At 38.1% G+C, this 26,006-nt stretch overlaps 2 protein-coding genes across 4 annotated transcripts in view; both read left to right on the top strand.

The window, feature by feature from the left end:
* Nucleotides 1–4,686, top strand: part of SHPRH (SNF2 histone linker PHD RING helicase) — a 75,602-nt gene extending 70,916 nt beyond the window's left edge. For all 3 annotated transcript variants that reach the window (XM_084777491.1, XM_084777492.1, XM_084777493.1), the window contains one exon: nt 736–4,686. In XM_084777491.1, coding sequence (XP_084633617.1) covers nt 736–832 — 97 coding nt within the window. In that variant the 3' untranslated portion in view covers nt 833–4,686. The remainder of the gene's footprint in view (nt 1–735) is intronic.
* FBXO30 (F-box protein 30) overlaps nt 1–26,006 on the top strand; it is a 92,813-nt gene that overhangs the window by 24,886 nt on the left and 41,921 nt on the right. The gene's annotated exons all lie outside the window — the stretch shown is intronic.

Raw genomic sequence — 26,006 nt, 5'->3', positions numbered from 1 at the left:
AAAACCAAAAAAAAAAAAAAAAAAAAAGGAATAGCATTTTATCTGCTTAAGATAATTTAATAGGTTATAATATACAAAATTAGCTGGCTTTTCTTTGCCACATTAGATTACTTTTTAAATGAATTTTATTGTTCTGTCTTTTGAAACCTTTGCCTGATATCTGTGAAACTAAACATGCATTGCTGTTTCATAATTTACATTTACTGGTCCCAGGTGAATAGGAATGTCTGAATTTGCAGTGTTGGCTGGTGATTTGTGTCAGATTCATCAGAATAGCAGATGATCAAACAGTCTCAACTTTAAGACTTGGCCTTAAAGTCATTAAACTTCTGACATTTGCACAGTAATTTTCCTTGTAGTCATCTTGAAATAAGACTCATCCCTTTCTCCCTCCTTGTGAGATGGATGGATTTAAGTCACCCACAAGAGAGGATAGCTCTTATTTCAGTTACTTAAAATAATAAAAGAGCTAAAAAGTAAATGGTGAGTTTAAAGTCTACTTGGCAACAGTTGTTAGATGTCTTTTTTTTCCCTCTTTTTGTATGTTTTTGATTTATTGTTCTTAGAAAGTATTTTCTGACAGCATCACAATTACTTGGTCATTTTCACTGATTTTGACAAGATAAAACAATGTCTACTTCTTAGGAAGCATTCTGGGCTCAGTTCATTGTCATGCATGTTGTCACTGACTCCTCATGGCCTTGCTTTCTCACTGTGCCTCTGGAAATCTTACAGCCACTCAAGCTCATCTGGGAAGCATTCTGAAGCCTCTGTGTTGACTGTGGCTGACCTGGCAGACCTGTTTACCAAAGAGACTGAAGAGCTTGAATGAAGTGACATCTAATCATTCTACAGCCTTTAATATAGGACCTAACTTTCGTAGTTGTAAGGCAAAGTTGTAAATTAGAAACAACAACAACAAAATCAGTAAATATTAGTGAATACTACTTGAAGGTGAATAAATTTGGGGGGAGGGGCTATATACTAGCCTAGTAATAACTGGCAATTGGTTCCTTCTCAATATTGATTTCAGAACATGTACAATGATTTTTAATATTACACTCCTACTGAAACACTTACTTTTTGTTCCAATGAATTTCTATAACTGATGAGGCAAGGAAATTAAGAAAGGTACTGAGTACTTTTCCATTATTGGGTAGGCATTTGTAATAACAAGACAGAAGAAAACTAGTTTACTTTTATATGACCTGGTACATCCAGCCAGTGTAGATGACATTTTTGGAAGGGCCTTCAGCATCCTTAACTTATGATTCACCATTATCTCCTCAATAATCTGTTAAGAAAATGTTAATCTATAATAGCTAGTTATATGCATGAATTTAAACTTAAAACTGTTATTGGAACTTTTCAGTAAGCAGTACAGCTCTAATGATAAATTGTTAGGCAGTTATTTTACGTTTTGTGGTTTTTTTGTTTTGTTTTTTTGAGACAGGGTCTCTGTGTAGCCTCACTGTCTTGGACTCACCTTGTAGACCAGGGTGGCCTCAAACTCACAGAGCTCCACCTGCCTCTGCCTCCCAAGTGCTGGTATTAAAAGTGTGCACCAAAAAATTCATTTTTCTATTAGGTGTTAAAGTGGTATCATTAAGCCAGGTTCAGTGGTGCATGCCTGTAATCCTAGTATTCGGGAAGGCAGAGGCCGGGGGAATCTCTGAGTTTAAGACCAGCCTGATCTACAGAGTGAGTCCAGGACAGCCAAGGCTACACAGAGAAAGTCTACGCCTTGGGTCGGGGAGGGGAATAAGTGGTATCATTGTTAGTATGTTTTAAATGTCTTAACATTTATCTTACAATGATCTGTTTAATTTTTTGTTCTTTTTTTTCAAGACAGGGTTTCTCTGTGTGGCCTTGGCTGTCCTAGACTTGCTTTGTAGACCAGGCAGGCCTCATACTTACAGCCATCTGTCTGTCTCTGCCTCCTGAGTGCTGGGGTTAAAAGCATGCACCACCACACCCAGCTTCTGTTTAATGTTTTTATTAAGGTTTTTTAAAATGCATTTTAAGATATTTGTATCTGTAAATATGGCTTTTTAAAAAAATCATCATTGTACTCATGTCTTAGACTGTATTCTCTTCCCCTGTTCCTATAACTAGTCACTTTAGGCACTAGTATCTACATTTACAATAGAGCTTATTTATTTCAGTTACATTGCCCATAGGGCCTAATGTTTGATCTTGATGCAAGAGAATGCTGTGTTCACACATGCATATAACTAACTGTAAGGGATTTAACTCTCTCTTCTTCTGTGAAGAATTAATAGATGAATCTGAAATCACAAAATAGGAAGTAGCTTTTTGTATTCTAGCTCTGTGATAGAATATAAATATTCTTGTTTCTTTCCTTTAAGCTTTTGGAGGATTAAGTGACCCTCAGGATTCATTAGCTCCTACCTAACTGCCCAGAAAACTGTACTAGAAACAGTCCCTGGGTCTCCTTCATCCAGTGAGCTCTGGTGCTTAAGCTAAGGTGCATTTTCCTACTTTGGGTTTATAGCTGACAGTTCAACTGAAGAAGACACATTTGGGTGCTTATTCTTCGCGAAGGGAGCTAATGCATTGATTCTTTTTATATAAAATTAAATATAATATTTTTACAGCTCTTTTACATCCATGAAGAGCTTCTCTATATTCATGTAGTTAATATTCCCAACAATCCTCTGAAGTAGAATAATCATTCCTATTTTGAAGATAAAGAACTAATGCTTAGAAATACTAAAAACTACCTATGACGTGTAGCAAATAAACAATGGAGCTTAGGCCCCTGGCCTCATATCTGCTGTTCTTCCAGATCATATGCCATGCTGAAATTCAGAAGCCTTCTGGCTATAATTTAATAATGAGATTGTTTAAATACTTATTTTTGTTTCCTAGTATTATTTCATGTGCTATATTCTAGGGAAACCAATTTGATATGCTTCAATTAAAAATGATATATAGATATCTATACTTACCAGTATTAGAGGAAAACTACTCTTATTTATTTCACTAAGATACCTCAATTAAATAAATATTTTAGTGAAAAATGAAATTGTGGATTTTTTCAGCTTTAGATCATATTAACTGTGGTTTTTATTGACTCAACAAATAATGTCAAATTGGCAGTCTACATATTCCATTACATTAGCTATTTCTTCAAAACAACTGTGATAATTCTCTTAGTGGTTCAGAACTAACTAGTACACACGTACAATCCATATATCTTGGCTGCAAAGACATTTTAGAGTCCCTTCTCAGTCATTTTATGTTCTCTGAAATATCATTGTACGTTTTCCTGTATGGGCACTATACTAGCAAACCACTGAGAAAAGTAGTTTAGATGTATTTATATCTAGGCAATTGTTTTTCAAGTAATGCTAGATAAAATTGCTAGGACTAAAGGTTTGTCTATGTAAATTGTAAACATCATGTTACCTCATTCCACAGGCCTGGCTTCAAATCTTAATTAATTTTTGTGTGTTTATTGCAATATTTCTCTTTGTATGTGACCTTAAGGTGATGGACCATGCATTTATTTTTAGAAATTGGCTCTTTGGGAAGTATAACTCAAGTCTTTTTATATGCTAAGTATTTAAAAATCTCTGGATTTCTAGACCCTTTTCCCCCCAAAAAGATTCCTTTCACATTTTACTAGCATTAATAATCTTAACATAGTGATTAAACATGGAACTACTAAGATTTAACAAGCAATATTAGTTCATAACCAAAGCAACTACTTACCTAACTATCTGCCAGGACATGACAAATTACCAGCTTCAGACCTCTTCAAGGGATGAAAACAAAATGTCTTTCCTGTCTTCTGCTTTCGGTTGTTAATCATACCCAGAATTATCTTTGTGTTTATTAATTGAACTTGCAGAGAACTTCTTGGAAATGCAGAAACCACCTGTGTTAATAAATGACCACAAGAATATAAGACATTTTCAGTTTTTGTTGAATTGAGTTAAACAAAATCCCACCATAATATGTCATTTTTCTGTCTGGGTAGTTTTCATGTAGTCATCCATTGCCTCTGCAGTCTTTCCAACCCCTCTTCCTGGATCCCCGAGGGGATGTGACAAATGTCCTAGTTGGAGCTGAGTGTTCTGAAGTCTTACTCTACTCATTGACCAGTTGTGAGTCTCCGTGTTAATCTACTGCAAAAAGAAATTTCTCTGATAAGGATGGAGCTGCAGTAACCAGTGATTGTAATGACTAAGTTATTACGAGCTGGTTTAATATTATGTCCATCTAGCAGAATAATAGTAAGACACCACACACTAACAAAAGGCCCAGTACCAGGCACTGGTTACCTCTTTGGCAGTTGTTGGCCATAGGCATCATACACATATATCCTAACATTACAGGCTAAATGCTCTGGCTTATGCTAAAGAAGTTAACAGTGACTCTCTATTGCTGAAGACAGTACATGCGTGAGTTGGAAACATGGAGAAATCAAGCTGCCACTCACCTGGAAGCTTCATCCCTACTATGATGGAATCCATTTCCCAGCTGTGAACCCTGTGATCTTTAACCCTTTTAATATTTTAAATTAAAATCTAATTATATTATTTCCCCTCCCTCACCTTTGTCCTATAGCTCCATGTTCAAATCCTGTCCCAAACTCACAGCCCCCTCTTTAACCATTGCTGATACATAAACAGAAATGAATAAATACGATCTGCTGAGTCCATTCAGTGTGGCCTTCATGTGTATGTGTCTAGGGGTAACTACTTGGCATTGGGATAACCATTATAGGACTTATCTCTCAGGAAGTCTAATTCTCCCTCTCACAGGCTGTGAATTATTTTTAGCTGTTCATCTAGGTGTGGAGCCCCATGCATGACATTTCCCCATCTGTGTTGTGATGCCAACTGGTTAGAATTATTTAGGTTTTGTTTTGTGTCAATTGTACAGTTGTTCACATGGATCAAAGTTGTACAGAAAAATGTAAGAAAGTTATGCTGAGTAATATATTTCTTCCCTGTATTATTAATTGATAAATGCATCCCAAAAGGGCTTAACATAACTTATTTCTAATCATGGATGATTTATTCCATCATAGTTTTTCTGATAGTCTTCTCAAGATGACTCTTTAAGATTGGGTAGGAGGGTCCAACGATAAATATTCTATTTTTAGAAACTCAATTTTGTGTTCTCTCTTTTTTCTGTTAATTTTTTTATGACTACACAAATAGGTGTAGAAGTAGCTGTTTAATTTATCATTCTTGGCTTAACATCCTAGCTAATGATCTCTCTGGAAGACAACTGGCTTCTCAGTGTGTCTTCATAGTATTTCTCTGAGCTTACTCAGCCCTTATGTTTTTAAACTAATTAATTAGCTTTATATCCCAGTCATAGCCCCCTCCTTCCAGTCCCCCTCCCTTTTCCCCTACCCCCCCCATTTCTCAGAAAAGGGGTGCCTTCCCTGCACACCCACTCCAGCTCTCAATTTGCATCCTCTTCCCCTGTGGCCTAGAAAGGGATTCCCACCAGGGGAGAGTGATCAAAAAGCAGGCAAGAGTCCATGTCAGAGATAGTCCTGCTCCCCTTACTAGGGGACCTACATGAAGCCTGAGCTCATTGGCTACATCTGTGTAGGGGGTCTAAGTCCAGTCCATCCAGTCCTTGGTTGGTACTTCAGTCTTTTCAAGCCCCTTTGGGCCCTGGCTAGTTGGCTCTGTTGGTCTTATTGTGGAACTCCTCTTCCCTCCAGGTGCTTCTATTCCCTCTACTTTTCCACAAGGCTCCTTATACATTGCCCAATGTTTGGCTGTGAGTCTCAGCATTTGTTTTGGTCTGGTGCTGGGTGGAGCTTCTCAGAGGACAGCTATGCACTATTCTGCAAGCGTAGCAGAATATTTTTGATACTGTTGGCTCTGTCCCATGGGGTGTGTTTCAGGTTTCACTAGGTATAGATTGGACATTCCCTCAATCTCTGCTCTATCTTTATCCATACACATCTTGTAAGCAGGGTAAGTTTTGAGTCAAAGTTTTTGTGGGTGGGTTGGTATTCCTCTCCCTCCACTAGGAGTCCTTTCTAATTAGAAGGGTCTCCATGACCCCTGTTACTAGGATCCTCAGCTAGAGTCACTCCCCTATCTTCCCAGACGCCTACCCTGTCTTACATATCCAGCTTGTAACAGAGATGTGTTCCCCGCCCCCTCGCTGCCCTGCAGTTTCTCTTCTCTCTGTAGGCCCTGTGTCCTTTCATCTGTGCTCTCCCCAGATCTGATGTCCACCCTCATTTCACCCCCTCTTCAACCACTTATACTGTCTATTTCCCCTTCTGTGTGAGACTTAAGCATACTCCTTTGTGCCTTTGTTATATGGACCAGTCTAGGCCATTCCTAACAGCCTCATTTTAGCGTAACCATTTCTTTAAAGACCTTCTCTCTAGGGCTGGGGACAGTTCAGTTGTTAGAGTGCTTGTCCAGAGGCACGAAGCCTGGTAATCCCCAACTCGCATAAACCTGACCTGGTGACCTGTGTCTATAACCCAAGCACCCAGGAGGTGGAGGCAGAAGGATCAGAAGTTCAGGGTCATCCTCTGCAGTGTTAGAGGCCACATAGCATATATGACACCCTGTCTCAAAGGTCTCTATAGAACTACATTGGGGATTATAAACTCAACACATGTACATGCATTGGTAGTATAATTTCAGGCACAAAAGTACCCAAGAAAAAGAAAATACATACTTCTAATATATTTGAATATGAAATGAAGGACTAATGCTGCAATATGAAAAACCTTAAAAATATACTAAGTGAAAGTTTAGTCACTGCTCACCTAGATCCATACTGCTAAATATTTGCCTACTCATTTCCTATAAAGAGAAGCACACAGTCTCCTATGAACTTTCACTTGGTATGTTTTCCTAGTTTTTCATGTTCTTCATTTCATGTTCAAGTATTCTACTGGAAGTTTGGGGTGTTTGTTTGTTTTTTGGTTTTTTGAAACATGGTTTCTCTGAGTAGTCCTAACTGTCCTGGAACTTGCTCTGTTGATGAAACTCTAGAGATCTGTCTGCCTCTGCTTCTCTAGTGCTGGTTATTAAAGGCATGGGGCACTACTGCCTGGGTGATAAGAGGGTTTCCTTGTGGACTGAGGAAGGTGTTCCAAGCTTTAGATTGCCAAATAATTATACATCTCATCTCTGAAGATGCTAAAAAAAAATCTTTAATTTGTATACTTCAAATGGCTAGATTTTTATGATGTGTGGATTATAATTCAATATGTTTTTTAAAAAAATTTAATGCCAAATACTTTTTTGTTTTTGTTTTTATGTTACAGAAATCATTAGGCATGCAAACATTTTGGCATAACTTGTTAAACATTAGCATAAACTTGAAAATAAGACAGATGATCATCAAAATATGAGACTTTTTTTTTAAGAAAATATTGTACCAGAGGCCTCTGAATTGATAACTGGCAGCCAAGGTTACAAGCCTATTATGTATGGAATTGCTAATGGTCACAGCTGAATTGAATAGCATGTCATAAACTTAAAATGACCAAGCAGTACTCAAACAGCATTCTTAGACATGAAACAAATCAGACAATTAACTTTTAAGCACTCATTAATTCTCTAGATATCTAGCACTTACCGGCTTCTAAAGAATAAACAGCTTTCCAAACTCCAGCAGTGGTGAGCATCAAAGCATATATCCTCAGAGGGACCAGAAATATAGCCTGGTAGTGCTGATCTTCCTTCAGCATGCCAATATTGAGTGGATGGCAAACTGTAAGGTTCCAGTAGGAGACCATATTGTGGAATAGGCCTATGTTACAGTTGGAACCTCTGCTTTACATTTTGGGTTCAGTAATTCTTGGGCATTGTTGTACATTTAAAAATGTTGAGCACTATCAGAGCCTCTTCTCGCTAGATTTCACTTGCAATTACCACCTGCCATTTACACCTAATAAAAATGTTCCCTAATACCTCTAAAGCAGATGTAGGCAGGATTGTCAGTCAGTTTTTTCATCACTGATAATGAAATATTCAGAATACTGTGTAAAAAGCAGCTTAGTTGACCATAGCAAGTTTAAGTTGACTTCTGGCTTGAGTACAAACTGCCCCCAGCTCATGTATTTGAACAGTTGGTTCTCACGTGGTCACAGTATTTAGGGACACTGTAGAACCTTTAGGGCTGTGGCCCAGGTATCACAAATGGACCACTGAGGGGCAAGCTTTTGAGGGTGATACCTGCTTCTGACCACGAGGGACTGTGCCCTCTGAACTAAACCAAAATAAATTCTTCCTCCCTTAGATTGCTTGTATCTAGTATTTTGTCATAGCAACCAGAAGGATAACAAATACAATGACCATTTGAATGGTTTTTATATTTGCCTTTAAAGATTGAACCCAAAACTGGAATTGCATCTTGCAGCTGTAGACACAATGAGTTGTTAGTATTGTCTTTTAAACTTCCACTGTTCATTTGTAAATGGAAAACTTTCAGAAGGATAAAAGTATGATTTTAGAATTAGTTTTACCAATGTAAAAGATTTGCTAAAACAAACTATGAAGTGATGTGTGTCTCAATTAGCTTGCCTGTGGAAATTATTTTATAATGTGAATATGTATCAAACTATAACCCTGGACATCTTAAATCCACAGTGTTTAGATATTAGTTACCATATGGGGTGGGGGATGTAAAATTTGCTCTTCATTGACAGAGCTAGGTGGTGGTGGGGTGTCTCACTGTTACCCAAACTAGTCATAAACTCCCATGCTCAATCTTTGTTCCTTATCAGGTGCCCAATTACTGAGACTAGAAATGCACAGTACTATACACGGACAGTTTTCAAGTAGTTTTCAGTGATGTTCTGATTAAGGACATCAGTCAACATGACAAAATCCTATTGTTTCTAGCCTATCAGCCAAGTTCTGCCCCTGTGTACTTCATGGTTTCTATGTGTGAATTTAATGCATTCTGGACCTGAAGAAGATGACAGCTACAAGCACCACTGGACATATAGGAACACTAAACTATCCCCTTACAGAATTAATACTGTGGCACTGAAAGGTTTCCCCCTTCATCAAGAGGACCAAAGTAGTTCTCAGATCTCTGCCTTCTAAAGCTAGAGTTAAATGGTTGCAAACTTGTCTTTTTCTCCCTTTCCTTCCTCTCCTCTCCTCTTCCTGCATACTTTAACAAGCACTAGACAGTGAAGCTGACATGTCCCCCACATATACTCATCATAACATGCTGACAGGGAGCATGGCATGTGGCCTCTTCTAGAAGGAGGAACAGAAAGCTATATTAAGAATCCTCCCTGGAGTCTATGCCCACAACACTCACTGCAGATGCCATTATAAGGAGCATAACATTATAAGCAGTAAGGTTTTCTCTCTGAACTTTTAGAAAATAAAGTGGACTTGTTTATTGGAGTTGTTTATTATTATTATTATTATTATTATTATTATTATTATTAGTAGTAGTAGTAGTAGTAGTAGTAGTAGTAGTAGTAGTAGAAGAAGAAGAACAAAGAAGAAGAAGAAGAAGAAGAAGAAGAAGAAGAAGACAGGCTATATCTTATATCTTAGTAAATGTCACCACATTCTTAACTCAAGTCCATAACTGGAATTGTCCTAATAACTTTTTCTTCTCTCATCCTTCACCAGTGAAGTTAGCCTTCAAAATACATTTGTACCCCAACTAATTTTCATCATCTTCCCAGCTACCACTTTGTCCCCTTCATGCTAATTGTTCACAGGCTTGTGACAGCTTCCTACAGATTTTTTTTTCCAGAAGAGTCATCACTGATCCTTTGAAGGCACGTGGCAGATAATCAGATAATGCTCTGTATAAAATCCTTCCATACACTAAAGCAACCCTAAATTCTTTTAAGGACTAGAAGGCCTTACATGATCCATCCCTCCATTGCCTGATTCTATTTGTCTTCTCCCACATATCCACCTGTATGTGGATCCATCCTCAAGATGTATATTACTGTGCCTCAAACATGACCATATACTTCCTCAATGCTGTCCCTTCTGCCTATAAATCTTTCCAGATACATGCTGTGCCTTCTGCCCACCTTTCCGGTCTCAGCTCAGCAAGGCTATTTCATACTGCAAAACACTGAACCCTTGATCCTTTTACTGTTACCCTAAAGCTCTTGGAAGTTTGTTCTTATTCTAGTACAGTCGGAGATCTTCACTTTATAAATCTTTGCCATCTTCCTGCAGAAATTAACCTCTGAAAGCTGAACTTTTGTCCTCTGCTATAATGCATCACGTAGTGCACAGTAGAGGCTCGATAGATGAGTGTTGGACGATGTTATGGTTGCAGGGAGGATTACTGATATTCCAAGGACTTTCAATAGTTATTACTCAAATATCCTTTATATTAAGCTATAATATCTAATTTTTCTATAAAGCAGAATGTAACTATATCTTATGTACCTATTATGCCCAAATACATATGCAAGTTGTTTCTAATTAAGGCTTTGTTGTATAATCAAGACTTCAGCTCCTACATGACTTATGATACATCTCATTGTCATTTCTACTAATTTCTCCTGCCTCAAACTTAGACCTTAATTTCTAACTGTTGAATATATCTAGCACAACTAAGTTTGGAGTAAGAACACCTGAATTCTGACTTTATTAGCAAGCTGAGTCTTGTTGAATAGGTCACATGGTTTCTGGACCTTCTCATGTAAAATAAGCATTGGGTTATGTGAGTAATGCAACAAACAGCATACTTCAGCCATTTGTGGGAAAAGGTTCAAATTTAACCACTATGCCTAACCAAAGCCTTTTCCACACTGAGCGGACCTTTAGAAGAATTCAGTAAGCTGAGGAAGAAGGAAGGTTTGAATTTAAGTAAGAAATTTTCAAGAGACATATATGCAATTAATAGAATTTAAGGAATGAGAAACAATGAGATTTATAAAAAGCCAGAATCTTGAATGAAAGGAAAGGTCAGGAGATTCTTCTAATTCATTCCTCTCCCAATCTTGGGGATAACTGATAGCTACTCTATCTACTTTTCCATGTGTTTTGAATGTTGTTTGTTTTTTTTTTAACTTTTCTAAAATTTTATTAATTTATTCTTATTACATCTCAATGGTTTTCCCATCCCTTGTATCCTCCCATTCATCCCTCCCTCCCATTTTCCCCTTAATCCCCTCCCCTGTTGTTTGTTTTTTACTTTTGACATTTTATGGTGTTCCACAATAAAACTGCATATACAGCTTTTCAAAGATCATTAATTTTACTACCCCAAGAAGAAGCAGTAAGTTTTGACATAGCAAATAATTCCATATAGTTCAATAGATGTTTATTATAGGTCTTAAGTGTTTTCTACTTTAATTGTGGCCTTTTAAGTCTTGGGCATGTGATTATATAACAAATAGCATGTAAAAGGTAAAAGGTGCTTGTGCATACAGACAAGCACTGGAGAAGCCAGGAAAGTTAAACTCCTTTGAAGGATACCTCTGCCTGGAATGCTGGGAGTATATGTAGTTTACAACCTGGTGAGCTTTGCTATCTGATAAGCCAGACTCCGCTCAGATATTCCAGAATTTATGTTCTACTTATCCCTGGCCCTTTCCCCCTAAAACCTTGAACATTACTTCTAGGCCATAAAACTTATTCTTGCGAGAAGTATCATTTGTACTTTACAACAGCCAAAGTGACTTTTCTGTTATCTTAGGGTCAGGCCAAATCCTGACTACAACAGGGATTAAGTTTACCTCAGTCATTTTCCCCAGACCCTTATCGTGAGCATTCTTTCTAAGTCAACAGAACTATATCTTATGGAGGAAGCCATGTTTACTTTGTGTAGAGCTTCACTGTAAACATGTCTTGAGATTTTTTTTAAAAATGTATTTATTTATTGTTTATATAGTATTCTTCCCTTACGTGTGCCTGCAGACCAGAAGAGGGCATTAGATCACATTATAGATGGTTGTGAGCCACCATGTGATTGCTGGGAATTGAACTCAGGAACTTTGGAAGAACAGACAGTGCTCTTAACCTCTGAGCCATCTCCAGCCCATCTTGAGTTTTAATGTACTCATGAAGTTGAGTTGTTATCTGAAAACTTTTTTCTAAAATTGTGCTATGCTTAAATATGGCAAAAATATATGAGCTGATGTCAAATTTTAAAAGTCCTGGCCCAGCACTGGCACCTAAAAATCTGAACTGAGTTTCATTCTTGTGTTTTCGTGGATCATTTTCCTGCATGCTGTAAAACTTTAAGGAACCCTCCACATCATTAGCATTTCTCTGAAAAGCAGGTATGATGGTCTTATTCTATAGGACATTATTCCCTGACTCCAGGAACTTTTTTCTAAAACTGCTGTTCCTACGAGGTAGTTTGCTCATTTCCACCCTTCTATTTAAAGCTCTGTTCCTCTGGAAGGACTTTTCATAGATTCTGACTCTGAAAAGAGGGCAGGAAGTTAACTAAGATGAAAGGAAATACAAATATCTCTACTGTGGGTACTGTTGTACTCCCATTTACATCAAACTTCCAAGGCTTCAATGTTTAGCTAACTTCTCCTCCTCCTGCCTGTCTCTCTCCAGAACTGGATCTCTGACATGTGCCATCATGCCTGGGTTCTCCTTGAGTGCTGGGGATCTGACCTCGGGTCCTCATGTATGTGTAGCAAGAAGCACTTTTTTAATATAATTTTTTATGTTATTAATTTATTCTTGTTACATCTCAATGGTTATCCCATCCCTTGTATCCTCCCATTCTTCCCTCCCTCCCATTTTCCCCTTATTCCCCTCCCCTATGACTGTTCCTGAGGGGGATTACCTCCCCCTCTATATGCTCATAGGGTATCAAGTCTCTTCTCGGTAACCTGCTGTCCTTCCTCTGAGTGCCACCAGATCTCCCCCTCCAGGGGACATGGTCAAATGTGAGGCACCAGAGTACGTGAGAAAGTCATATCCCACTCTCCACTCAATTGTGGAGACTGTTCTGACCATTGGCTAGATCTGGGTAGGGGTTTAAAGTTTACCACCTATATTGTCCTTGGATGGTGCCTTAGTTTGAGCAGGACCCCTGGGCCCAAATCTGCCTACCATAATGTTCTACTTGGTTTCTAGGACCCTCTGGATCCTTCTACTTTGCTATTCTAGCAAGAAGCACTTTTATTAAATGAAATATCCCAGCCCTCAGAGGGACACACTGAGAATTCCTGTTCTAAAAATAAAAAGATCTATAATGGTTTGTTTTCTTTTAGTTGTAAATGCCTGAAGTAGGTCAGAGATGTGATATGCCTGCATTCTAGTACTCACTCAGGTTATATGATGTTGAAAGAAAAAGTTTCATTTGTTTGCCAAGTGCTTTAAGGGATCGATAAATTCATTGCCATCAAAATAAAAGCAACTTCAAAGTGTCCAAGAACTCAGCTTCAAACAGGTCATACTAAAGAAGAGTAAGATGAATGACACAGGCAAATGCACTTTCAAGTCAAGCAAAAGTTTTCCTGAGAAATATAGGTTAGTCTACTTACAGAGCTTAATTCAAATTCTCTCACAGCCTAGCATTTTAAAGATAATTAAAAGAAGCAACTTAGGTAAAATCTCACATGGACCTGAACCAATAGTATGGCTGTATTTATGGAAAGAGATCAAGACACAGGTACAGAGGGAAGGCCAGGGGAAGTCTCAGATAGCTATCCACAAACCAGAAAGATTGACTAGAAGAATAACTAACGTGGTTGACCTTGATCTAGAGCTACTGGCCTCCAGTATGTAAGTAAATTCCGTGGGTTAGCTACACTTGGCAATGCTTCATAATGCCAACACAAGCAATCATACACATTTGGCAAAGTTATCCTTTTTTAAAAAAATTTATTTATTCACTTTACATCTGGATTGCAGCCGCCCTCCTCGCAATTGCCCTCTCACACATCCTCTTCCCCATTCTCCCCTATCCCTCCCCTCAGAGAAGAGGGAGGTCCCCTATGGATACCAATACATTAAGTCCCTTCAGGACTAGGCACATCTCCCACTGAGGTCAGACAAGATATGCCAGTTAGGGGAACAGGATCCAAAGGAAAGCATTAGAATTAGAGGGCCCCTTGCTCAGTTGTTGGGTTATCCACACGAAGACCAAGCTGCTAATCTGCTACATATATACAGGGGGCTTAGGACCAGTCCATACATGGTTTTGGTTTGTGGTTCAAACTAATCCTCTTTTGTTTTTAAAATGCAGAAACAATTTTCTATGTAAAGACCTGTCTTTTATTGTGGTCTGCTGTAACAAATAACCGTGAAAGGAGTTGGCTTCAAGTTGTTCTCAAAGCCAGAATCCTGATACGTTCCACTTGGGTCAAATAAAGGTGCTAGCAGGTCTCCAAATCTCCCACAAGATCTGTAGGCAAGCTTTTTCCTCTGTCTCCTCGAGCTTCTGATGCTACTGAAATCATCACCCACCCAATGTCTGTTTTCACAGTATCTTTACCAATTTATGTCTGATCTCCCTCCATTGCACTATCACATTGGCATTTGTTGAGTGCATTCAGGTCAGGGCCGGCAAATTCATCCAAGATACTCTCTCATCTCTGATCTTTCACTTAATTTTTATATGACCCTCTCTATATAAAACAATTATAGGATCTATAATTAGAACTTTGTAATAGCTTATATCTGCCATGTAAATTTTGAGCATTTGAAGGAGCTAGTAGAATATATTTCTTCCTCTTTCTGTAATTGCCTGACCCCCATTAGTTGAACATTTTGCTCTACCATGATCCTACCATGATATAATTCTTTGCCACAAGCCCCAAAGTAACAGGGCAACCATGGAGTGAAGGCTACAAAACTGTGAACTAAAATAAACCCTTCCCCCTTATAGGTTGATTTATATCAAATGTTTATAATAATCATGGATATCTGTTTGTATTATTACTTATTACTATGACAAAAAACTGAGAGAAACAATTTAAGAGAAGACAAGTATAATTTGGCTCTCCATTCAGAGGGAGCAAGCCACCATGGCAGAGAAGGCATAGGCACTGGTGTGGGTAGGCCCAGGACAGAAGAGCTTATAGCAGAAGCTTTCAAATGTTACTAAACAAGAAGAGTAGAGTTATTCTCAAAGCAGAGTCAGCTTGAGCTACTAAAATGACCTTCTCCAGTGACATACCTCATGGTTAGCCATACCCTCCAACCCCAGAGGTTCTACAACCACCTAAAACTGTACCCCTCCTTCAACCTAGAGACCAAATATTCAAACATATGAGCCTGAGGGAGTACATGCCATATTCACATTACAATACTGAACTGGTATCTTTGGGGCTGTACATCCTACCAAACTGTGAGGGGTGAAAGGGTTCAGATATAGTTACTGGTACACATTGTTAGTAACATTTCATGTTTAGTATACCTGCTTATTTTGGCAGTAGGGAAAGATGAAGAGTGGAAAAGTAAATCTAAACATGCGGAGTGAAAATCAATCATAGACTATTGTACAATGACCTCAATTTGGAATTTTAGCTCCCTGTTTTTTTTTTTAATTTGGGTTTTATATTTGGGAATTTAAGTAATGTTTTGATCAGAAAAATAGAATGCAGGTTTAGCCGATCAGAGTAGGTAACTGAAGTGATATTACAAACATGTATACTCTCTGTAAGATTTTGCACCCTAGAAATGCTACTTTCTACCTGCCTCTTTCTTATTTCCTTAGCCAGCACAGAGGCCAGGACAAGTGGCAAATTGATTGTGTCTTAGACAAGCTAATGTTTGTGTGGAGAAAGCACTTTTGACCTCTAAATCCCTGGTGGCGTAGGGCCTAGAAACAAAAGAGGCAACTTCTGGAGTCTCCTTTTGCCTTTCTCTTCTACAAGAGGCCTCCTCCCTGGAATCAGAAACCAAGGCCCAGTATTCATGTCCCCGTTTTCCCAGCATGTGACTTTTCAAATGCTACCTAAAGTGAACTCTTTGGCCATTTTGAAATGATGTCACAGGTTGCAGCTCCTGCATTATCAGTAATGTTTGATAGTAATAGAAACAACTTTAAGTCATCTAGTATTTTATAATACAAAGACCTGGATACACAATTCTTATTTCAGTGCATTAAGAACACAAAAGTAAGGCACAGTGCCTTTTTCTATTTATATCTGATCTCCCTCCATTGCCCTATCACAATGACATTTGTGAATGCATTCAGGTCAAGGCTTGCCAAATTCATCCAAGATACTCTCTCATCTCAAATCTGTCACTTAATCCTTTTATATGACTCTCTCTCTCTCTCTCTCTCTCTCTCTCTCTCTCTCTCTCTCTCTCTCTCTCTCTCTCTCTCCCTCCATATACATATATATATATACACATACACACAAATATATATACATATGCATATATATGTATATATACATATATATACATATATAATTTATATATGTTTGTAAATTATAGGTTCCATGACTAGAATTTTGTAATAGCTTATATCTGCCATGTGTTAAAATCTAAATTTTGAGTTACTATTGAAAGATAGTAAAACCTTTGACCTGGTGAGGAGCATCAGGTCACTAGGATCTTGCACCTGGAGGAGCTAATAGAATATAGTTCCTCCTCTTTCCTAATAGGAATGAGGCAATGACTCATAATTTTTATTTATATTTCCATAATATCTAGTAATATGTTAACTGCTTTTAAGACTTTGAAGAAATTCCTATTCATGACACTTGTCTATTTTTAATCACTCCAGTATTTTTGTTTCCTTTTGTAGTGGGGGCAGGGAGGTTGTCCATACATTTGATGTCATAGATAAAAAATATTGCCCAGGCCAATGTTATGGAGCCCTGTCTCCATTTTTTGTCTAGCCTTTTTACAGTTGTGCATATTTGTCTTTACCAAGTTTTAATTTGATTTTTGTTTCTAGTATAAATAGTGACCTGATTTCATTATTTTGTATGTGGATATTCCATTTTCCTAGCATTATTTGTTGAATAGATATGTTTTTCTTCATAGTGTGTACTGGGCACCCTTGCTGAAGATAAGTTGACCATGTACACATATGGCTTTTCTTTCAGGCTTTCTAGCCTCTACTATTTGACTAGTTAGTTTTATGGCAGTGTTGTATTGTTTGGATTACTGTCTTGAAACTATAAAGTTGGCTTTCTCAAGCATTTCTCTCCTTGCTCATAATCGCATTGGTACTTAGATTTTTTTTTGCAGTTTCCAATAATTTTTAGATTTTTTCCCCTATAGTAATAAAAGTGTCATTGGGATTTTGATAGGTGTTACACTGAATCTGTAAGTCACTTTGCGAAGTACAAGTATTTGAATAATATTAATTCTAATACATGAACATGGCATGTTCTTTTACTTACCTTCATCTTCTGAAATTTGTTTTATCAGAACTTTATTCTTAAGTATTTTAGTATTTTTGTTTTTTTGCTTCTTTGTGTGTGTGTGTGTGTTTTTTTTTTTTTTTTTGAGAAATGGTTTCTCTGTTACACACAGCTCTAGCTGTCCTGGGCTCTTTGTAGACCAGGCTAGCCTCAAACTCACAGAGATCCATCTGCCTCTGCATCCTGAGTGCTGGGATTAAAGGCGTGTGCCACCACACTGGGTTATTTTAGTCTTTTTGATACTGTTATAAGTGGAATGTTCAAGCCAGGTATGGGAGTACACACCTTTCTCTGTGTTTGAGGACAGTGAGAGCTATACAGAAAAGACCCTGTTTCAAAACAAAACAAAACAAAACAAAAATAAGTGAAAATTTCTTGATTGAGATAGGCCATTGTTGGTGTACAGGAATGCACCTAGTCTTTAGATATTATGATCATGTGAAGAGAGATAGTTTTACTCAATCTTTTCTAATCTGGATGCCATTTAGTTATGTTTCTTACCTAACCCTAGGTAGGACTTCTCATACCATGTTGAGTAGAAGTGATACAAGTGAGCATCCCTGCCCTTAGTTTTCACCTTTTTACTACTGAGTCTAACAGTAGTTTTGGGGAGTACACGTTTAGTAAGCTCATCATAAATTTCTGTTGTAGGAGACTACATAACTAAAGTCACATAGAATTTAAGTTTCAATTATAAATAGGTGATTGTTATTTGGAGATTAACAATGGCTACACAGAAAGCTATTTACCAGCTACCTACCATGTGGTAGTTTAGCTGACAGCCTCCAGCTTCCGGGCCTTCAGAAGCCCAGAAGACACCATAAACCTAGTAATTGTCATCTCTTCCTAATGCAGGCCTACTTTTTGGATGATCCCTCTGCTTAGACCACTATTTCTAAGAGTCCTCTGAGGTTGTTCCTACCTAATCCTCCCCCCTTTCTGGTCCCCTTTCACAGGGACAGTCTTGAGCCACAGTCTGGGCTTTTCTACTCCTTACTCTCCTTCCTTTCCATTACTTTTGTTGGTTTGGTTTGGTTTGGTTTTTCTTTTCTTTTCTTTCACCGACACGAGTCCCTATATACTTATTATATTGTGGTAACTTTTCTTTGGATACTTAAACTGATGAAATCGTATACAAATTTAGAAACAGGAATAGGGCCCTTGTAAGCATAGGACTTATTTCCACATTGTCTTCACTCACCATTAGACTGAAATAGTCTACTAAATATAAATGTATTTTGTCTACTATTTTTCATTTATTTTTACTAAAAACATGTTTTACATGGAAATATTTTATGGAAACAGAGATAAATATAACTACTGGCAACAATTCTTCCTGCCCCCATTAGCACCAAAAAAGAAGATACATGCTAGGTCATGTTCTATTATGACAAGGAGCAAAGTAGGATTGCCAAGTTCCACGTTAATGAGAACAACCAGGGCTTTTGTTTTGCAAAAATAGGAAGAATAAAGAGAAATCCACATAAATATGGGAAATATTTGTGATTCTGTGTCACAACAAATGCTTTTACTTAACCCAACACATTTAGTTGAAGAAAACTACTCTGGAATTGGTCTTTTGGAAAAAACTATATGAATTATTTATGTTTAGGTTCAACATAGGACTAAGTCTAAATCCATCTTCCAATGCAATTTTCTCTAAAATTCCCTTGCTAGTTATAGGAGCAATCCAAGTATTCTGATATTTGAATTTTAACTTTAGTGAGACCTAATCAACCTATGGAAGCTTATATTTTACTCTGAAGACATAAAATGTATAAAGCCAAACAAATAAGCAAGGCTTCACTAGCAATAAGTAGTTAAGTAAGTTTCCAATCAAGCATTGCTACTCTCTTGTTGAGCAGGTCTAAGTACAATTAGAGAGATGTTGGTTTCCACCAATGTATGCATGCCATTACTGCTCTCTTGGGGTTCATGTGCCTTGCTGGGCATTGATGTGGTTCACAGGCATTGTAACTGGTCAGGACTGTTGATTGTGTCCCTGTTTTGGAAGTTTGGATGGTGCCTTCTAGTATCATGAAAACTACTCCTCAGGGAGTAGGCATTCAGGTACAGCTTAGAAGGTCTTTGAGCCCTGTTTCTAAGTATATGGTGTCTTCAGAAATAGGGACTTAACCTTCTACTCTGGGTGGGAGTAGCCAAGGGCATCAAAAATAGGTTGAATGTTTGGGGAGTCCCTTGAACAGATCTTGCCAACAACTCTAAAAATGGTTTCTTATGTCCAGTATTGGCAGTTTTGTAAGGTGATCAAAGTTTAAAAAAAGAAAGAAAGAAAAATTTAAAAAAAGAAAAAAATTTGTCTACCTTATTAGACCTTTTCTTTTTTCTATTTAGAGAACATTAGTAAGCCAACATCAATAGTGATTTTGTTATTTTAAAGTAGGGCAGAGGGGAAAGTGATGGAGGTGTGAGGGAGATTAGAGATGTTGGGAAGGTGAGAATAATAACAATGTATTGAATACATGTATGGCAGCATCAAAGAACGAATTTAGTACTTATAAATATATATGTTTAAAAGCATATTGTCGTTTTAGTGGAAAGGAAACAGAGTCTTAAGATAGATTGGATTTGCTAGTATTTTTTAAATTGTGCTCTGTCTCTGTTCTTAAGATTGTCCTGTTAGGACTAAAATGCTTTGGTTGGCAAGGAATGGCCACACCAAGAGAACTCACAAGCTGCTCCTAAGCCACAGATTTCAACGCCCTTCTGCACAACCCATTAGGAAATTCATCCATGGCTCTTATAGGATTTAAGCCTTAGCCTTGTTCCCCAGGGGTCATTGGCAAAAATAAGAAGTGACTCATTTGACAGAATTAGGATCCTGGGATTTTTGCTTCTATTTTTAATGATATTAGAGCCAGGGAATTTAAGTTATTAATGACAAACTTCTGGGTAAGTTAACAAAGTAAGAATGCCAAACCACAGTGTCTCTGAAATATGAATTGCACACAATCTTGTCCAGGCTAGGAGCTAAGTATGTATAACATTTGAGGAGGGTTAGTGATCTATCTCTCCCCTCTGTGTTGGAGATTGGTCATGCAGTATGGCATGTGCTAAGCTAACTCTATTATAAAGAGGCTTTTAAGTAACATAAATCAACACTGTACTTTGATCTTTTGTTCAGGAATCCTTGTTATAGAAAGATGAAGCTATGCCTTGAACACGAAAGACAGTATATCGAGACAGTGCAAGCCTATTCAATTTTTGATCAGATAAAGTCAATAATTTTAGGAATTTAAAATTCTTTCGTATTACCTCTGTGTTTGAAAATATAAGTGCTACTGAAAATAATGAGGGATGGAAAAGATCTATAAAACAATCCTGATACTCAGCCATGTTGACTTCCTTTAGTGATTAAAAATTCCAGTGTGGTTCAAATGTATCACAGTACTGCTGACAATTTAGGCATAAAGTTGAGGTTGGGATGCAGAAGGAAATAGAATCAGATTCTACCTTAGAACAAATAAGACTGTGTGGTAGTGCATTTCAGCTAAGAGGAATAGGCATTTTACAACTTTCTCAAAGCAAGGCTGAAAATTTCATAAATCACCTTAAACAAACAGAATTAAAGGGGGGAGTATATCACCTTAAATACCCAGTGTGTGGGGAGCCAGCCAGAAACAGATGGAAGGCAACATGTATGGTCATTAAGCTCTTGTCTCTATGTCCTTGCCTGCTTGTACTTGCTTGCTCTTCATGATTTTTTTCCCTCTATGTTCCATTGTCTTATAGTTGCAGATTTCAGTAAAAGCAAGTAGATTGGGATGATATTCAACAACTCTGCTTAAACTGCTGCCCATCTTTGATCCCTTTAGTAGGAAAGTAAGACTTGTTTTGACTCACCTGACTTACACAAACATTGAAACCAAATACAATGGACTTCCCTCTTGGTGCTGGGAAAGCTGAAATAAACACAGACAAGTCAGGAGACAGCAGAATTAGTTTCTAAACAGTGCCCTCATGAAGCAAAGAAGAAAGCATGGCTGTTTATTCTGGCAGTCTACACGTGCTCATATAGGAAACTACTTCAGGGCTGGGGACACTCCTGTGCACACTCAGTCATGGAATACAGTTCTGAGCATGCTCAATTCAAGGCCATAGTTTTAAAAAGAAAGATGACACTTTCGGATATTTGAGTTCAAGATCATGAGAGTACATAGTTGAAAGTTTAAAGTGGAAGGGAGAATACCTAACAGTGCCTGGCTTTCATTGTGAATTTTTAGCTAAAAAAAGGAAAGGACAGTTTGCAGATATTTAGTATAAGAACATTCCCTTAAAGGCCCATCTCCTTTAGTTGTTGTCTTAGTCACTGCTGTAAAGAAACAATATGACTAAAGCAACTTGGAAAAGAAAAGCTTTATTTTATCTACACTTCCATATAATAGTTCATCACTGAAAGCTGCCAGGGCAGGAACCTGGAGGCAGAAGCTGATGCAGAGGCCATGGAGGGGTGCTGCTTACTGGCTTGCTCCTTTTGGCTTACTCAGCCTGCTTCCTTATTGATACCAGGACCACCAGCCTACAATGGCCCCACCCACAATCCTCTAGGCTCTCCCCTATCTCACTAAATGCCCTATAGACTTGCCTACAGCTCCAACTTATGGAGGTATTTCCTCAGTTGAGGTTCCCTCCTCTCAGATGACTCTAGCATGTGTCAAGGTGACATAAAAATCAGCCAGCACAGTGGCTAATATCATCATCCTGAACTTAGTTGACCTGGGAAGTGAGATGATCCTCTAGATGGAAAAAGTAATGAGTTTAAAGAAATAAATAATTAATTAAAGATAATATCTCCACAGGAAAATTTAAAAATTAACCAGATTTAGACAGTCTTTAAAATATTTTTTCAAGAAGGAAAGCCTGGGAGGAGTTTAATGTAGGGTAATTGGGAGTACCTGGAGGGAGGAAAGGGAGCGAGCAGGAAATGATGCAATTCTATTTCAATTAAAACCAATTTAAAATTAATTTAAAGTTAAAAGACAAGATGATAAAATAAGGTGGAGAGCAATAATGGAAGAAACTCACTGTTAACCTCTGGCCTCTACATGCACACTCATGAATGTGAGCATGAGCATGAGTACAAGCAAACAAGCATGAACACACACACACACACACACACACACACAGAGAGAGAGAGAGAGAGAGAGGGGGGGGGGAGGGAGGGAGGGAGAATTCATGGAAGCTGGCACAGTATGAGGCTAGAAACAAAAATGCTTTCCCAGCAGATTGTTTAAAAGGCAGCCTTCCAGTTAAACAACCCCCGACTAGTCCTCATGAAAGAAAGCAAAGACGGGAAACAGAACAGTCCTCATTTGTTTCCCTGTTTCTCTACTGACAACACTATTCCCAGCATCTCCCAGTACCCTCACTTCCACTGGCCCCATTACTTCTGGAAGGATAGATATACCATTGATTTCCAAGGAAATTGAAGGAATTTTAAAAATACAGCATGGTCCCCCCTTTTGACTTCATTTCTGCACTTGGCTCTCTCCTTGCAGAAAGTAATTTCCTGGGGCTGGGTGTTGAACAGGTGCTTGGAGAGGTGCCAACTCCTGTACAGTGGGTTTCCCCAATACCCAACCCTAATGCAGAAATAATTTTGTTGAGGTGTTACTTTCTCTATTTGATTCTAATTAACTAAATACTGCCTTATGATTCAGCGAAACAGCCTGGCCTGTGTGTTCCACTTCTTCCTGAGGGCATGCTACATATGTAGGCATGGATACTACATTCTTGTCTTTGACTCTGAACAAAAGATACTTACATGTAAAACAGCACAGGGCCCTCTTACTCATAGAATCACTTATGAGAAACTAGGCCAACAGTAAAGGAGGAAGTGCCTAATAACTAGGTATTTATATATTAGGGTCACTGTGACAATTAGTGAGTGTCTCTTCACTGGTTATACTGGTATAGATGATAAGATATCTGGCCCTCCTACAAATAACCTGCGTTTCTTCAGCTGCCATTGCATATACACAAAAGAAAGGATCAGCTGAATGGCAACTTATCCAAAGCCTGAAAACAATTAAATAACTGGGGACCCATTGTCTTTTTACCAGTGGTTTCTACCAACAGGAGGACCTGGAAGAATATCAGCTGCTAGGAAGGAACTCAGGTTTAGGGACATGTAGATAGTGATGAATGGGAATTGGTGAGGAAGAGGTAAAAGAAAACTGGGAGTTGTCTTTGCCACCTATACTGCCTGTTTCACCACATCCCTTCCTAGTTGGAGGGCAAGTTAACGCATTAAAGCATCTGTATAGCTTCATGGCATCTAAGAGATGCAGCTTCCTAACATCACACCCAGAACCAGGTCTCCTCCTACTTCTCTTCTTGGAGCAACGGTTTGAATATTACTTCCCTCTGGAATTCCTGCTGTAATTTAACCCTCAATGTGATAGTGTTGAGAGTTGGATCCCTAGGCGTGTGGCTAAACCAGCAAGCAAGTCCCTACCCTCAGAATCTGACTTTTGCTCTTGCAAAAGCAGATGAAAGGAGCTCTTGAATGCTTTTTCTTTCCAGTTCTTTTTTTAAAAGATGTATTTCTTATGTACACAATGCTCTGTCTGCATGTACACCTGCACAACAGATCACATTATAGATTTTTGTGAGCCACAATGTGGTTGGTGGGAATTGAACTCAGGACCTCTGGAAGAGCAGTCAGTTCTCTTAACCTCTGAACCATCTCTCCAGCCCCCTCTTTCCAGTTCTTAATGTCATGCGATGTCAGTGGCTGTCTGCTTTCTCTCTCTCCATGTTGAGGACATACCAAAGGGTACCTACCATCTTGACGTACTGAGCACCTCTCACTAGAAAACAAGTTGTGGACACTTTACCCTCTAGAACTGTGAGAAATGAATTTCCACTGATTATAGTTTACCTACTAGGTCATATTATATGCCAGCAGCAAATAAAGCAAGACAGTGGCTTTAAGCAAGCCTCTCCTCTTTTTGATATTTACTGTATTGTAATACATCATTAAAGCAGATCAATAAAGCAAAATTTCCCTGTCACATCATCCCCTAAAGTTACTCTGATTCCAGTAACCATTGTATTAGTCACACTCCAGTGGTGGTGGGAGAATGCAGCCAATAAATGAAGCAGACTGGAGCATCATTCAATAGCTAACTTTATTCAAAGAATCAAACAATTTATACTCTGAGGTTAAGAAAGGTCACATAATTAAAGTTCTCATGAATTCAAGCTGTATACAATTCCAAGGACAAGCTTCAAGTGTCAAAAAATGTTTTCCGTAGCAGCATATAAAGGGTAGTTTAAACATTTAATTTAATAACATCAGCAAGCAGTAATAAGTAATCTGAAGTAAACTCACTCCTATCTGCTACAGCTGGGAGGAGCATGAAAACACATCTCAAGAATAATTTTGCGTTGTGAAGAAACTGAGGTAATAAGATTCTTAACTTGTTCTCTTGGAGTTTTCTCACTAGCACAAATAATTCTCCTCATATGACTCCATTTTTTTTTACCATGTTCTGACACAGGACTAGAACCAACTATATATGTGTGTGTGTGTATTGGGAGCGATAGACCAAGATTTATAGTAAGAAACTACATTTATGAATGGAGACTTGGGAAGTCTAATAGCTGTAGGGTAGTCTGTAGGCCCAAAGCATTGCTCATTTGTAGTGTGAATGGCAGAATGCCCTCTGTGGAGGTCAGTTATTCTCCAATTGGTAGCCTTGAACTGACTGAGTAAGACTCACCTCTGTTGTGGGTAATCTGCTTTGCTCAAAGGTGACCTATTTCACAGTTATTCTCATCTAAAACAACACTTCCACAGAAACATCTAGTGTGACATTTGAAAGAGAGTCTGGGTGGTATGGCTTAGCATAAATGTAATCATCACAAAGTTAATAGTGTAATGTTACTTTATTCTTGCTTTTACCTTTGAAAGTCAACTAACAATTCTGAGCAGCCAGGAAACACTTGAAAGAGGAAAATACATTTGTAATGTAAATCAAGCAAAACACCTATGAAGTGTTTTCTGAAATTTGATGGGCACAGTAGGGTATTATTCTAAAATAATAGGACGTAATTAATTGCTATAAATGAATTTCCCCCCAGGATCCCTGGCGTATGCTGGAGGGAAGTACTTCATGCTCACTCCTTCCTTGGTAGTAAGACTTAAAATAATGAGGTAGAAATACATAGCATAGACAGAGAGTCCACAAACTACCTCACAGTTGATGGTTCTGACCTAAATAAGAAAGCATGTGTTTTATTTATTTCACAAAATAGGCACTGCAATTTGAAAATGCAACTTCTTTAAAAATCTTACTTGAATACATGTGACAGTATGAATTACTTCTAGAATCACTTTTCTTTTTTTTGTACAAGGATAAGTGTCCAATGATCAGTGACGATATGCAACTCATAAGGTGGCCTGAGAATGGGAGGGACACCAGACAGCAACTGTCCAAGAAGAATCTCCAGGGGTTGGCATATCTGAACCCCAAATAGGGACTCTTGCCCTGGTGTATAGTCTGAGAAAGTAACAGAATATTCTGTGTGGTAAGCTAAAACTGACTGCCCCAGAAAACCTCCCAGCTTTTATTTCTCTAGCAAAGGCATTTCCAGTTCATCAGGACACTTAGAATGGTAAAAAAAAAAAAAAAATCTTACATGCATTTATGTATCTTTT

Source organism: Acomys minous (genome assembly GCF_964271855.1).
Source record: "Acomys minous genome assembly, chromosome: 3".
NCBI classification, from domain to species: domain Eukaryota; kingdom Metazoa; phylum Chordata; class Mammalia; order Rodentia; family Muridae; genus Acomys; species Acomys minous.
This window is presented reverse-complemented; position numbering and strand designations above follow the sequence as displayed.